Genomic DNA, 15,157 nt, shown 5'->3' with positions numbered 1-15,157 from the left:
GATAATCAGGAATAGCTCAGTAGGTTGGCTGGCACCTGTCAAATAGGAGACCTCCAGAAAATCAGAAGGCTCCACCGCCTGGCCTCCTCCTCCACCCCCACCGCCAGTAGGGAAAAAAGGGTTAAGGATTATTGGAGAATAGAGGGGAGGGGAGGGAGCCCCCGAGGAGGCCCACGAGCAGGAGGCCTCTGGGTCCGCTTTCATCACCCGCAGCGCGTGGCTGAGCTCTGAGCGCTGCTGGGTTCCAGGAGGGATGGGAGGAAGGACGCTGCTGCCAATTTCAGGGACCGCTGCTGCCAGGAGTGGGCGTGGCTTCGTTGGTGTGGATGCGTGTTAGAAAAGATGCTGGGTGCTTTTCAGTGAGGAGTCAGGGCTGTGTGTGTGAGGGAGGGAGGCAGGCAGAGAGAGAGAGAGAGAGAGAGAGAGAGAGAGAGGGAGAGAGAGAGAGAGAGAGAGAGAGAGAGAGAGAGAGGAGAAAAGAGGGAGGGAGATAAGAGAGAAGGGAGGGAGGGAGGAGAGAGAGGGAGAGACAGAAAGCGAGACCTGGAGATACGAAGATCCAGTCAGAGCCGGGAGAGGGACTGAGAGCTGGACTCAAGCGCTGGTGGAACCACTCAGGATCTTTTGGGGGAGCTCAGTCAATATGAACATGGGGTCTGCCCCTGGAGCCGTCCTCAAGATGCTGCTTCTGTTATCTACTCACAATTGGAGCAGAGTGGAAGCTGGGAATTCTTGTAAGTAACAGCAAATGATTTAAAACTTGCAGGGGGGCTCCCTGCAAAACTTTGATTCTATTGTTTTTATGACTATGATTTGCTCCTGAGATTGCTGCAGAGCATATTGCTCTCAATGATGAAGCATCATTTAAAAATCCTGCAAATATGACTGGGTTTATGCTCATCTTTCCTCTTGATCTGGTCAGAATATGCAAAGTGTGATCTTTCTTTTTGTCTACGAGCAGGATCTTACTCTCTTGTCTTTGAATATTCATTGAGAATGCTCAAGTTCTAGTAAAACATTAAATTAGCATCTTAACCAGGGAATCGCCTGCGAATGTCTTCATTTCTTCCTTTCTTTAGGATTACTAAATTTTATTGGAATTATGTCTAACATGAAACAACTGGCAGACTTTGCGTTATGCTGCATTAGCTTAGATTTCTGAAGTTTGCAATTTGGCAGACTAGTAGCTGGCTGCATCTTTAAAATGATGCAGGCTAATAACTGAAATGTACTGCAGACTTCGGGAGCAGGCAGGACTGGCGAAGGCAAACCTTGGTATAAGAGCTGTGTCCTCGCTGCTTAGACAAGGAGACTTGGAGCACTCCTGAGACAGGGCTGATCCCTACATTCGGCTGAAAGAAAAAGCATTCAGGTGATTTTTTCAAAAGTAGTGTTCTTTAGTGGTTGGATTTTCTACTTCATAAATTTGTGATTGAATATTCTGATTCTGAGTTAATTGATTCAGGGAAGATTTGTGACAACCTTGTTTCTAATTTAAAATATCACCCCAAATAATTTGGCAGACTCCCTTCATGCATGTGTTATTAGAGATTTAAAAAAAAAGTTTTTAAAAAGTTATATTTGGTTTAAATTCTCGAAATGGGAGGATCTCCCCCTCCACAATGAATGAAAAACAAGTTCAAGAAATTCAACTTTTTATTTCTTGAATTTTAAAGGAAAAGCCCATTTACTGATTTGCTTTTCAATAAAGGGCTATGAGGCCTCTTAAGGAATTTATGGTGCTCCTGTGCCACTACCAATACAGGGTTGGGGTGCTGAAGCCAGCAAGCTGACATTTGGTGGCATGTCATTTGACTTCACTCAGGGCTCTCCTGTGAGGAAAACATTACAAACTCACCATCCCTAGTCAACTGTCCATCTCCACGGCATGGCGACTGTGATCTTGTGTTTCCATTCGTAGAAGCTCATTTAACCTCATGGTGCATCTGTCACTCTCTAAGGAGAGAACTTCACTCCAGGTGCTGCCCTGTGTTCCAGATTCAGTTTTAAATGGGGTTTGCAGGAATCCCATGAAGCCAAGGAAATTCCCATCACTTCTCCTCATCAAAATCTTGGAATCCTGCAATGGTACAGCTGTTGATAAACGTTGCAACCCACCCACCAACAGACAACACAGACACTCACACACAAGTGAAGTTCTGTGGAAAAGGCATGCTGAAGTTCAACCAAAAAGGAAGCACTAGAGGTCACTCTTACAATATGCAGCACATTGCAAGGATCATTCCCTCAAAAGGAGCAGAGCTTAATGCTGGCCTAACACAGCATGCTTTTCCAACATGCTGCCTCTAGTTGGGTTTGCAGTATATTAAGAGGATTAATTGGGTTGCTGGTTGTTTGTTTGTGTTCTAGAAGCCTGTGAAAAGTATAAGGAGCAGATCAGCATTGAAGAGCTTTCTTTTGTAGTGTATCTTCTCAGTAAAGGAAAGGTGGGGTGCTGAGATCTGAGAGCTCAATGTTCCAGTCTGCGTGGCTCTGGCTGGGCCTCTTGCTGACACTTAAAATCTCAATCCTGGTTCTGTATTCATTCAGCCTTGGTTTCTTCAGGCTCTCCTTAACATTGGCTGAACTTAGAGAACCTATACAATTTAAATTCCCAGGAACATTCAAACAATAAAGTTGGAGTTCTTGGTTGGCATATCTGTCAAGAGTTGACTGGACTGTTCTTCAAGTGTCAAAAATGTCATTAAATGCCTTCATGTAATTTTTAAGTTGCATTTTGTAATTTCTTGTTACTATGTGGGTAATGTGATTTGCAGCTGCATATAAAAGAAAATATTTCATTTCCTAATTTCTATTTTATTAATTCAGTATTTGGGAAGGATTTGTTTTGTGGAAGAAGCAAGATCCACTTGTTGCCAGGTCACAGTGGAAAGTAGACCATGTGTTTTATCCTTCTTGGAAGAATAAGTCTGTATGTTTATGAGCAAGTTGGAAGTTGGTGAAAGAATGAGCAACCATCAACTAGCATGTGTTTAAAAATGTTCTAATAGCTCTAATCATTCTTCTGGACCAGACCACGTATTAGTAAAAAGTGAATCCATCATGAACACTAATATTAAAGACAGGACTGAATATAAATAAAGAAAATAAAAGGTCTGTCTCTTAGGCAAATACAGACCTTTTCCTCTTTATTTACAGTTGATTTACCAGGAGAAAAAAATCTGTCATCCACTGAGTCAGGCCAATATGAATGCTTTCACAAGGGACTCTGTAAACATAGGATTAGGTGTACTTTAATTTGAATATTAATTGATCCAATTAATCATCTGGGAAACTTTATATTAGAAAGATTCTATGTAAACACACACCATAATATGCTCTTGTGAGTATATGTAGATCTAAATATGTATAAACTTAGACCCATGTGCTTGTATACTTTTGGTGGCCCTGATAAGTACTCTCATGCGTAAGGATGAAACACAGTGAATGGATCATATTCTTTGCCAACTGGTGTCCCACCAAACATTTCAAAAGCAGTTGAATGAGCCCCAAGATTTTTCTCTCTGTTTGTTTTTATATGAGGTGTCCCTTCCATGATAGGGTAAAGTCAGATCCTGGTAGAAAGGTTTGATCTGTGAGAAGCTACACTGTCTCTAATTTTCTTCACTTCGTACTAAGAGACACACATGAAGAAAGGGAGGCTATCTCTTTATTTTATACTCGCTCTTAAGGATCTGCTGTCTCTGAATATCAAGACTGTGTTGGGGAAGGCGACCCCTCACCATAAAAGAAAGAGCAGGTATAGGTAGTATGGCTAACAGGAGTCCCGCTTTTAGTTTTACCCTTGTAGATTATGTAATGACGGCTCTTTGGCTTTACCTGAGAAGAATTGATGTTCATCAAGTGGCTTACCAATGACTTAATTAGAAGTTAGCTTCTCACTGTGTTCTTTCTTCTAATTGGAATAAAGGATAGAGTTGCTATCTACTCTGAAGGAAGTACTAAAAATGTAATAAAATCAGTAATTGATGAAGGTGATCACCTGAGTAGATCTCTCCTGGGCTTTCTCATGAACCCACATACAACAGGATGGATCCTCAAAGCTAAAACTCAACCTTGAAACTTTCCCTTTCTTCCTCTCCCCCAAATTCATTTCTATGGCCAAAAAATAGCTAGAAAACGATAATGAAGTATGGGCAAAATATAATTCTACGATGCAGTGCCTAAATGGCTAACCTTGGATATAAATGACTAGTGTGCACTGTGGCTCAGTTTTCTACTAGCAATGGTGCTTTATTTTCATCCACGTGGTGTGTTCTCTGCATTTACTGCATCCATCCCAACTTGTGTTTGTTAAAGGCGACTTTTAACTCTGAGGTGACATAGCTCATAAACTAACCCAGGGATCAGACATGACTTCCAATGCTACCTAGTGCTTAAAGTAATAACCATTATGGTTTTCTTCTGAAATTATTTTTTGGAATTTATATCATATACAAACAATTCTTCTCTTGGAGCCAATCTGTATATCCAGATTAAATTGACTTCTTCAATGAAAGCAAATTATTAGAATTATATAACATCAGCTGTAAGTTAATGTGATATTTGGCTCAGACATGGGTAAACTATGGTCCAGGAATCAAATCTGCTCTGATGCCTGTTTTTGTATTGTCTATGAACTAAGAATTTTTCTTTTTACATTTTTAGCCAAATAAATAAATAAATAAATAAATAAATAATAAATGAGAATTGTTCATGGTATAAAATACTATGCACAATTCAAATTTTCATCATCTCTTGATTTGTAGACATGCATGAGAAAAATTTGCATTGGAATATTATTATATTTTGAATTTTATAAATAAAATTTTGTTAAAATTGTTTTAACTCTTGTTCTGTAAGTACCTATGTGATATTCTTTACTATCTGGGCCTTTATAGAAAGTATTCATTGACCTCTGACTTAAATATTACATAATGTAATTTATACATTACACTATGATAACATTTAGTCAATCATTTAGCACAAAAATGCCTTCCACAGAGTTGTGGTCCTGAAGGTAATGATAATATTTCTAGGAGTTATAATAGAAGAAACCTTCAAGCTAATATTTTCCTCATGGTTCTCCTTAAATACTTGGTTGTTCAAAAATCTTGTTTTTCAATGAATATGCATTATTTATATTTATTTGTAAAATATTAGCAGTTTTGGTTGGTCATGGGGCTTTTTAAGTAATCCTTAAAAAGGATTATAGTATAGGATGTTTCAAATAGCATATGAACATTTGCCTCTTAGATATCTAGAATGAAAATTCTATAAATTTACATTTTCATGAGTGTAAAATATTCCACATTATATTAATCAGGAACTTAACTTTTGGAATCAAATAATTCAATGAGGGAAATGTTCGTGTTTGAAGAGTGTTTGTGCTTCTATGATTTTTAAAGGGGTAGCTTCCTAAGAACACTGAAATTGGCAAGATTTCTAGAACAAATTGAAAAATAGATTTTCATTTAAGCACTACCTACTGAGAATTCACAATAATTAAGCAAGTGTCTCTCACCTTCTCATGCTAGTATAATTAATTTGTATGTAAATACCTTATCCATTTGGAGTTGTATTTACTTTTTAAAATGTTTCTATCGATACACTGTATTTAAACATAACAGTAGATTCATTTTGACATACTAATACATGCATGGAATATAATTTGCTCCATTTCAGACCCTGGAACTTCTACTTTATCTCCCTCCCCCTCCCTCTGTGCCCCTTTCTCTACTTTATTGGTCTTCCTTCTACTTATTCATTATTTTTTAAATTGGAGACTTATGTATTTATTTTTGATATCTAAAACCTGATCATTGAATTCATTTTATTTACATTACACTATGTTTTTTTTTTTTAATGTAAGTTAAAATGTGATAGGTTATACTATTGTTAGGGTATTCATTGAAATATCATCTTAGCATTCTTTTCAAAACAAATGGCCATATGTTAAAAGTTTATTTTTTATTATAATACTTCAACAGTTCAGCTCCAAATAAAGATTTCTAAGTCTCATAAAAAGACCAATTTCCAAATCAAAGAAAATCGCAGCCTCATGAAATGTACTAAAATGTGCCTTAGTCTGTGTGTCAATAAGAATCATGATGTGAACAGAGAATTAGGGATAGTGACATAGGCATTGCATGACTTTGAACTTATTTTCCTCTTACAATATCAGTCTGACTTTACAATACCTATTTCTCAATTTGATACTATGCTTAGAATTCAAATCTCTTTTACTTCAGATTAATGAACATTGGGCACTGACTATTGTCAACTAATGTATCACTTGACCTATAGTTTGCCAATTAGTCCTAAGTTATCTAAGAAATCCTTCACTGTCCTTTTAAACACCTTTTCCTTTCCTCCTTACTGATTGAAAGTTTACAGAATGATCCAGCCTCTGAAAACAATGGGAAGAACAAGAAATACGTATCCAACTTTGTTACATAAACCTCAGGTATTTCTGCTACCACATTTATTCTGGTAGCAGAACATTTTTGATGAAATATTAAATAATGCAGACTTCAATTTGATATTTTCCAATGGCTTACAATTACAGTGATTGCTTATGGCTTACTTTTTTTTATTTCATTCTTATTGATTCAAAAATTTTGGCCTCATTAACTTGTTTAGTATTTATCTGGAATATGGCTAGTTTTCAAGTTAACTAATATGATAGAGAAGGGCTGACCCATTATAGAATACATACTTAAAATAGGAGTTTCCTGAATTAACACATTTATGAGGTGAAATGAGCTGAGTGTGTATTGTTGCTGCTGATTGAGGGAACTTGGAACATATGAGTGATTGTTTTAATGGATATGTCAGTTAGAAACCTGTAGAAACTCTTTAGCAAACAGATTTTCAAAAACAGGTTTTGAATTGAAATATCAAACTCTAAGATTAGCTGGATTTTTCTCATTTTAAAAAGAAAAATCTTAGAAATGCCTCAAACTATATGCAGATAAAAATTATGGGATGTTAAGAGATGATATGTTGGTTACTGAAAGTTTTCTTCTAGGAAGAATGAACTTCCCAGTGAACTGAATATTTTGACATGAGAGAATTTACCCTTAAGATGAACAGTGTATTAAGTAGATTTTGAAGGATTTTAAGATCTAAATTTCTTGAGGAATAATAGTTTACCTACAGCTCTAAGTTATGATAAATTGCATTTCTGAATAAAAAGGATGGTTGTTATTTGTTGGATTGGCTTCTTAATAGTTTGGGGGAGAATCTTTGTCAGATTTCATCGTTCAAATTGCTTCAGTGAATTGTAAGAATACCACTGACTATGTGTTTTAACTAAGTATGAATGCATGAACACATGCCCACATATATGTGTTTATATGCACTTGATGTCTGGAACCTGCCTTCCTTGTTCTTAACCTAAGATCTTAGTCTCTGCGAAGTGCTCATCAGTCCAGGGGCTGGTGGCTCTGTGCTGGTTAAGACTGCTTCCAATGTGTTATTGCACCAGGAAAGATACAGTATGTATTTCCCAGTTGACTTTTAAGGACAAAGTTTTTGCCCCAAATTCTTTTATCAAGGTATTCATGTACATGGTACCTACCACTACGAAGTCACGTAATGATAATAAGAATGTACATGCAAACTCCATTGCAAGTTACCATCCATGATTACTTCTGTTGGTATTTGGAAAAGGAAGAATTTGTTTTTCCCCCACTTTCAAAATGCATTTTTGTCATGGTTCATGGGAAAGTGGTACTCTGGTAATAAAATTGGGGAAATAGCATAACAGGAGGTAAAAATGAGCCTGTTTATATTACAGTTAATGAGTCATTCCAATGTAATCATTGGAAAAGTGAGTGAAGCCTGAAGACGTTTGACATTTTAAGTAGTTCAAAATTAGTAACTATAAAATTTTTTAATGCCGTAAGTATTTAATAGAGTAGTGATGAAATCCATCTCTAAGGTTTTTAAATCACAAAGGAAAAATGGTATGATATGTATCATAGCTATAGCTCTAATTACTTTTTTTTTATTAAGTACCTCTCATTACTTAGCAGGGCTCTAAAATAAGGTATTATGTGCTTCTAAATCATAAAAGACATATTTGTTTCTGTAACCATTTCTTCCCTACTGGCAATTATGGTACTTACAAATGGGGTCATAGGTTGATATTAGTTTGGAAGCAGTATTTAAATATATAAATTCACCTGCTTTCCTAAATCACATTTATCATGTAATTTTTAGACAAACTATAACCTGTAATATTATTTCTTGTCTTACTCTACAGGCATAACCTAAAGAGATTGTTTTAAATGTCCTTTGTTAAAGTCAGCTTTTTCCCTGCTGTGACTATAAGACCTGACAAGAACAATTTTAAGGAGGAAAACTTTATTTGGGGGCTCACGGTTTCAGAGGTCTCAGTCCATAGACAGCCATATTTGTTCCTTGGGGCTTGAGGAGAGGCAGAACATCATGGAGGAGGGGTGTGGTGAAGGGAAGTGGCTCACATGATGATCACAAAGCAGAGAGAGAGAGATTCCATGGGCCAGGTACAAAATATATACCCTGAAGTCATGCCCCCAGGGACCCACCTCCTCTAGCCTCACCCTACCCACCTCAGTTACCACTCAGTTAATCCCATCAGGGGATTAATTCAGGGATGGGTTAAGGCTCTCATAATTCAAAATTTCTCCTCTAAACCTTCTTGCACTATCTTATACGTGAGCTGTTGGGGGACATCTCACATCCAAACTCAACATGTTGATAAATTCTTCTAGGAATTGATAATAGCTTTGGAGTTCATTGCCTGGCTGAACTTGAATAGACATTTGAATCTCTTGACCCACAACAGAGAACCCCGTATTTTCCTGTCAGTAGGAACCAATCATCTACTCTATTCAATGGAAGAATTCTTGAAGAATTTGAGAAAGTTAAAATTTTAAGCTTATGACTTTGCTTTAAGGGATTACATATATATATATATACACACACATACACATGCACACATATACATACATATGCATATATACATATACCCATATAGGTGTGTATATGTATATATGCATATGTATGTACATGTATATATAAACATGTAATATATACAAAAATGTATATTTTCTATATTTATTGGATCTTCAAGACTTATCTTTTAAAATCTGTTGATCAGCAGATGACCAGGAAGAAGAAAGAATTAAACCAAAAGTAATCTTTAAGAGAATTGAGTTGCTGTGTATGTGTGTGTGTTCAACATATATCAGAAGCTGTTGGGGGTAAGAATTGGTAGGGGAAATGGGAAAGAGTGTTCCTATGTTGTATACTTTGAATTAAGTAGTGTTGGGATATAGAAGGTTGTTTCCTATTTACCGTTCATACCACAGTTGTCTCTAGTAAGCTTTTACAATGGAGTATGGAGATAGATATGTTTCCCTTGATGTGAGCAACACACAATTCGCACGATTGAAACATCACATGTTACCCATAAACACATACAACTTTTACGTGTAATGTAAAAAAAATAAATATCATAACCCCTCTCCAAACAACAACAGCAAAAAATAATGTGTAGGATTAACAATCAACAAACTGTCCTTTTAGATTCAGTGTAAATTCATCTCAAACACAAGAAATAATATTGCCATTTTGTGATCTCTAAGTTCTTTGTTTGCCAGGGTATAATACGAAGACTGTAGGATCCCTGGTGTTTAACTCAACTCCTTGTCAGTCCCTGAGTGCTGGTCTCTGACCAGATGACTGTAGGCAGAAAATGGTAGCAGAGATATGGGCTTAGAAGCCACTGGGCAACTTGGAACATGATTCAACTCTCCAGGACAATGTGACAAAGTGATGCTGGTACCTAGAGAAGGGCATCATAAACGGAGTTGAACATTTTTCACATCATTCACTTTTATCTCTTAATTTTGACTGATTTTAAACAAAGGGAATCTATCTCCAAGGCAGAAAGTGGCATGAGTGCTTAGTGATCCTCATAATTAAGGATTTATAATACATATTTACATTTACCACGTTTTAGATGTTTAGGACTTAATTAAGAGAACATTGCTAAAATAAAAGCAATTTGATCTAAATTGGTGGTGAGGGAATTCTGTGCAAGGTTATAAAGCTGCTCAATTAGGTGACTCTGGTTCCACAGTGTGTATGATTTCTGTTTTTATTTTAACTGTTGTACTTTAGCACATAGACTGTATTACAATCCTTTTAAGAAAGCTTCATGCACCTCTAAAACGTCATTACGCCACCCTGTAAGTATCACGAGATGTGTAGCCTTTCCCCAAACAAACAAAAAACAGAGATGATTTGGGAAAAGACCTCGGATACAGTTAAGAAGGCAAAGAGTAAATACTGGAGATAGCATTGGGTTTCTTAAACTTGGAGTATTCTTTATCACAAAATGGAATATGATAAGAATAAAAGACTTCATGACCAAAAACAGTATCTGTTAAAGGAGTGGAAAAAGTAGGCTAATAAAAAGATGATGTAGGTTTTTAGGTGCTAAAAATAAAATTACGCTCACAATAATTTGCTCTGTGTAACATGTAAAACTGAGATTAAATTCATTTTTTACTGGTTCCCCTGTAAATGACCACATCCATTTCTCAGGAGCCTTGTTATATGCTTGCCTTTTATGTGTGTGTGTGTGTGTGTGTGTGTGTGTGTGTATAATTGCAACATAAAGTAGATTAGCATGAAGGCAATGTATGTAGCATCCTTAATCGCTGAAAGGTTCTCTGAAGAAGAGGCCAGGAAGTTCTCTGTTTTTCTGAGTTAGCAAAATCGAGCCTCCTGTGATCATTTTCCTCTTTCATTTTCCTGGATATGAGGACGATCTGGCTGTGACATCTGTCACGTTAGCGATTGCCAGGGTTGATTTGGCTCCTACGGCTGGCGAGGCAGCTGTCCCGCCTCCTACCTCGCCACTCCCTGCGATTCCGTTCACTTCATTCCACATCATGCGATATTCTAAAATACTACACCTATTAATGTGTTTTTAGATAAGCCTGACGCAATGCATTGATACGTTTAATCAGTCGGAAGGTTTTAATTTTTATTTTAAAAAGGCTAGCCTTGCCTCGTGCTCTGTTGCGTCGTTGGGCTTTCCGATGTTGAGTTTGGATGTATGAGCACAGCAACCACATCTTGCTGTTCTGTGTATACTCATCTTTCTACTTGGGTCCTTTGTCTCCGATTCCTCTCTTTCATTCCTGGAGTTCCCCATCCTCTGGCCTCCATCTCTTGGCCTTTGCGTCTGTTGCTCTCTTTGCCTGGGTTGTTCTCAGTCACCTCCCTACAAGTCCTCCTGGAACCTGTGAAAGCAGAAATCCACAGCTCCTGAGTGCTCCCCTGTTCCCTCCCCGATATCAAAACGGATTTTATATGTAAAAAGTCTTCTTTACAGAACTGTAAGATCTCTTATCTGTACCACCTAGCCCAGTACCTGGAATAGAGAGGATGATCAGTAAGTATGGAAAAAAAATACGTCCGTGGATGGTTGGTATTCTGATTTTCAGATTGAAGCAACAAAATCCGAGGAGATGAACAGATAGTTTTATTTAGAGGACCATTCGCTTTCGCTCTCCTTTTATTTGACTGTTTTTACCTGTGTTACCTTTCATTTTGTTAGGTCGAGTTCTTCATCCTACTGGTCTGTGAGAACGCTTGTTCTCTGACGGACTCACGGTTCGTCTCTCTCCCCTCCCCTGACAGCAAATGTAATAGGCCACTAGATCAAATCGTTTCAGATTGAGGACTCTCAGTGGATGGGGAGACAACCCTACACCATGAGCCTAAAGTAAAGGCAGAGCAGCCCGCCCCTTCCAAGCCACCCGCAGCGTCTCCATCTCCGTAGTCTCCTGCTGGTGACTTGCAATTCGGGAGGATTCTGCAAAGCACCTGATGTTCTGGGAGGAAGTATTCAGCTCTTCCATCCACCCTGGCTTTCACCTCCTCTGTGTTGGCCTTTACTTTGCATTTTCTGATTTGAAAACCTTTCTCCTTTGTAGAGGGTAGGAAAAACTTTTCTCCTCTGTTTTTTCTTTTCATCACCAGCTTTAAGGAGAGTGCACCACAGCTGCCTCACTCTTGTCTATAAACATATGCAAGGCGTTTCTTTTCATTGCCTTGAGCAAACTTTTGCAGCATGAATGAGTCATGGACTTTTATTTTCCTCTTTTAATTGCACACGTGCCCTTTCTAATGATTTTCCTGTAAAACGCCATCCTTTCTGTTTAGATTGCTCTCATGTTTCTTTCTCCTCATGGTCCACATTTGCGATTTTTACTGCCAGAATATTACATTCCGCAGCCTTCCACGCGCGTGGACCTATGCTGTCATTAATAATGATGGACATTCCTGTTGCGATGGCTCTGTGAACTCTAAGGTGGTGCAGGGTGCATTTTTTTTTTTTTCATTTTATCCTCACACAGACCTGAACATGCTGCAGATGTTGTTCTGACTCGTTTACAAACTGGGAAACAAAGGTAAAAGTTACATCCAGAGGCACCGAGCAAGGAATAACAGGGTTGAGATTTGAACCCAAGTCCAGTGACTCCAAACCCCTGGCTCTTTGAAGCAGAATCTGCCCTCTCCTCTAGGAACATGTCCCTGAATATTAAAGTCATGTCCCTGAATATTAAAACACACATATTTCCATTCTCAGGTTTCCCTCTTTGCCATGATTACATTTTAAAAAACATACTTTAAAAAAATTCTAATCGCCACAATAATTGTACATATTTGTGGGATACAGTGTGACATTTCGACCCATGAATACAATGCACAGTGACCAGATCTGGGAAGTCAATGTCTCTATTTCCTCAAACATTTATCATTTCTTGGTGCTGGGAACATTCACAATCCTTTCTACTATTTAATTTGAAATGTGCAGTCAGTTGTTGTCAGCGATAGTTATCCTACAGTACTAGAGAACACTAGGATTATTCCTCCTATCCAACTCACCCCTGAACCCATCAACTGTCCTCTGTCCATCCCTGAGGCCCATTCCTGACTCTGGTAATGACTATTTTATTCTCTGCCTCTATAAGATCAACTTTTTCCGCTTTCACAGGTATGTGAGAATGTGCGATATTTGTCTTTCGGTCACATGAGAAATTCTAGGATGGTGCTTCTGCTTTCTTCCCAGGATCCCGTCACTTGTATTTTGGTCAGGATGAGGTGCCAGGCACTTGCTCAGGGTAGATAGTTAAAAAATTTTCTCCTATTAAAAATGTCTCTACCAACTCTCCATTCCCATCCCTTCTTTGAGTCAGTGCCTTCTAGAATAGAGGGCATGAAGGCTGAAACAGTCTGAGTAGAAAGTAAGCTGCTTTGTGCCCTGCCTGACCAAGGTGCTCAACTGGTTTTGTTTCTTCCCTCTATTGAAGCCCTTCTCCTTCTGGTGCTCAGGGACACATACCTTTGTTTGCTGTATTGGTTAGTGAGAGCAGCGATAACAAAATACCACAGGTTGAGTGACGCAAAGATATTCACAGTTCTGGAGGCTGGAAGTCCAAGATTGAGGTAGCATCAGGGTTGGTTTCTGGTGAGTTCTTTCTCCCTGACTTACAGATGGCCACCTTCTTACTCGCGTGGCCTTTCTCCTATGTACCTGGGCAGTGGGGAGGGAGAGAGACATGAGTGTCCGGTGTCTCCTCCTCTTACCTGGATGTCATTCCTATCCGATTAGGGTCCTGCCCTTAGAACATTATGAACCATAATTACCTCTTTAAAGGTCCTCTTTCTAAATGCTTTACACTGAGGATTAGAGCATTTGGTGGTGGGGGGGGGGCATCATTCAGTCCATAACAGATATTCTCCTGTGGCAATTGCCTATATAAAGTGACTTTTCTCTTGGTATTTGGGAGACTATTTTGCAAGTTCAGCCAATATGTTGCTTATACTGATTGAAATGTGATGGATGGATAAAGTCATCCTCCTGCTGGACCCTCCTTGGTGGCCTCGCTGGGATCATTCCCTGTGTGCTCATCCATTAGCTGGCTGTCACCATGGATGTCACCACCGCCCTGTCCCTTCTCTTTCTCTTGCCTTTTATCTGCCCTCTCTAGCTGCCTCTACCCAGGAGTTCTGACATCCCTTAGAGGTGGGTCTCTCTATGATACCAAAACTGCCTTTCCATCATTTCACAACAGTTTTATGTCTGCGAAGCAAGTAATTTCCTTTGAGCACATTATTCTATTTCAAATACTCCTTCCAACAGTCTTAGAGATTCATAGGATGATAATTTACTGCCCTTTGTTAAAATCATCTCTTTATTTATCACTAACATTCCCATAGCTGTTATCACAAGTATTATTTTATCCCCTTCAAATTACTTCCTCCTTTATGTTACTGAGCTCCAGTTGGGGTGTGATTTGCTCTGTGTGTTTCTTCCAGGCCCTCCCCAAAAGTTGATCTTGCAGTTTGTTATCTCTGGCACGTTCCCACTTCCTAATCCATAAATCTCAGAGTACATATCTTTTCCTCCTTCTATCTGGGATCCATTCTATGCCCAGGCCCCAAATACACAAAACTTAAATAGAACAAATCAATAATCTTTATTTGGATAACTTTTTAGAAGTCAATTTAAAATCAGCCTGATTTTACATTTGGAAAATGGCCTCCAAAGAGGGGGGGCCGGGACAGATGTTTGCCATACATTATTTCCGTCAGTCTCAACCCAGCATCTGTTCCTACCCAGGCTTCTCCCACATGTGTGTTTTCCTATCCTCTCCAGCGCATTTCTCTTGTGGCTAAATAGTCTTTGTGTTTGTCTTTTTGAAGGGTTTGTAGTAACTCAACCAGTGGATATGCTCTTGTTTAAACATCCCTGTATTTTGAACCAGTTCATTTGGTTCATTGATTTATTTTTTGATTCTCTCCATTACCTGTATCTGCTTGTAGTAGTACCTGGCTCCCTTAGGACTCTTGTACTTCTCTAGTATTGCAGTGTCTTAAGCCATTTACAAATGTCAGTGTCATGAACTGTTCAATGTCATTGTCTCACTCTGTCTTGCAAAAAAATCCAGATTTCTTTTGGAAGGATAAATTTCAGAGCTGGGCGATCTCCTTCCACCCCTCCCGTCTCCACTCCAGAATTTATAACACTTAAAGGTAGTTCTGTGTCTCTTCCAGCGCTATCGTTTGTTCAAACATGAATCAGGGA

The 15,157-nt window shown here is 38.5% G+C and overlaps 1 protein-coding gene across 1 annotated transcript in view; it reads left to right on the top strand.

Moving 5' to 3' along the window:
* The first annotated feature begins 536 nt into the window (after window positions 1-536).
* The window catches only part of Cntnap4 (contactin associated protein family member 4), a 241,960-nt gene continuing 227,339 nt past the window's right edge, over window positions 537-15,157 (top strand). The window contains exon 1 of the mRNA XM_047529627.1: window positions 537-734. Within this exon, the coding sequence (XP_047385583.1) occupies window positions 644-734 (91 nt within the window). The 5' untranslated portion in view covers window positions 537-643. The remainder of the gene's footprint in view (window positions 735-15,157) is intronic.

The sequence above is a fragment of the Sciurus carolinensis genome, chromosome 16 (assembly GCF_902686445.1).
Source record: "Sciurus carolinensis chromosome 16, mSciCar1.2, whole genome shotgun sequence".
Classification (NCBI taxonomy): domain Eukaryota; kingdom Metazoa; phylum Chordata; class Mammalia; order Rodentia; family Sciuridae; genus Sciurus; species Sciurus carolinensis.
This window is presented reverse-complemented; position numbering and strand designations above follow the sequence as displayed.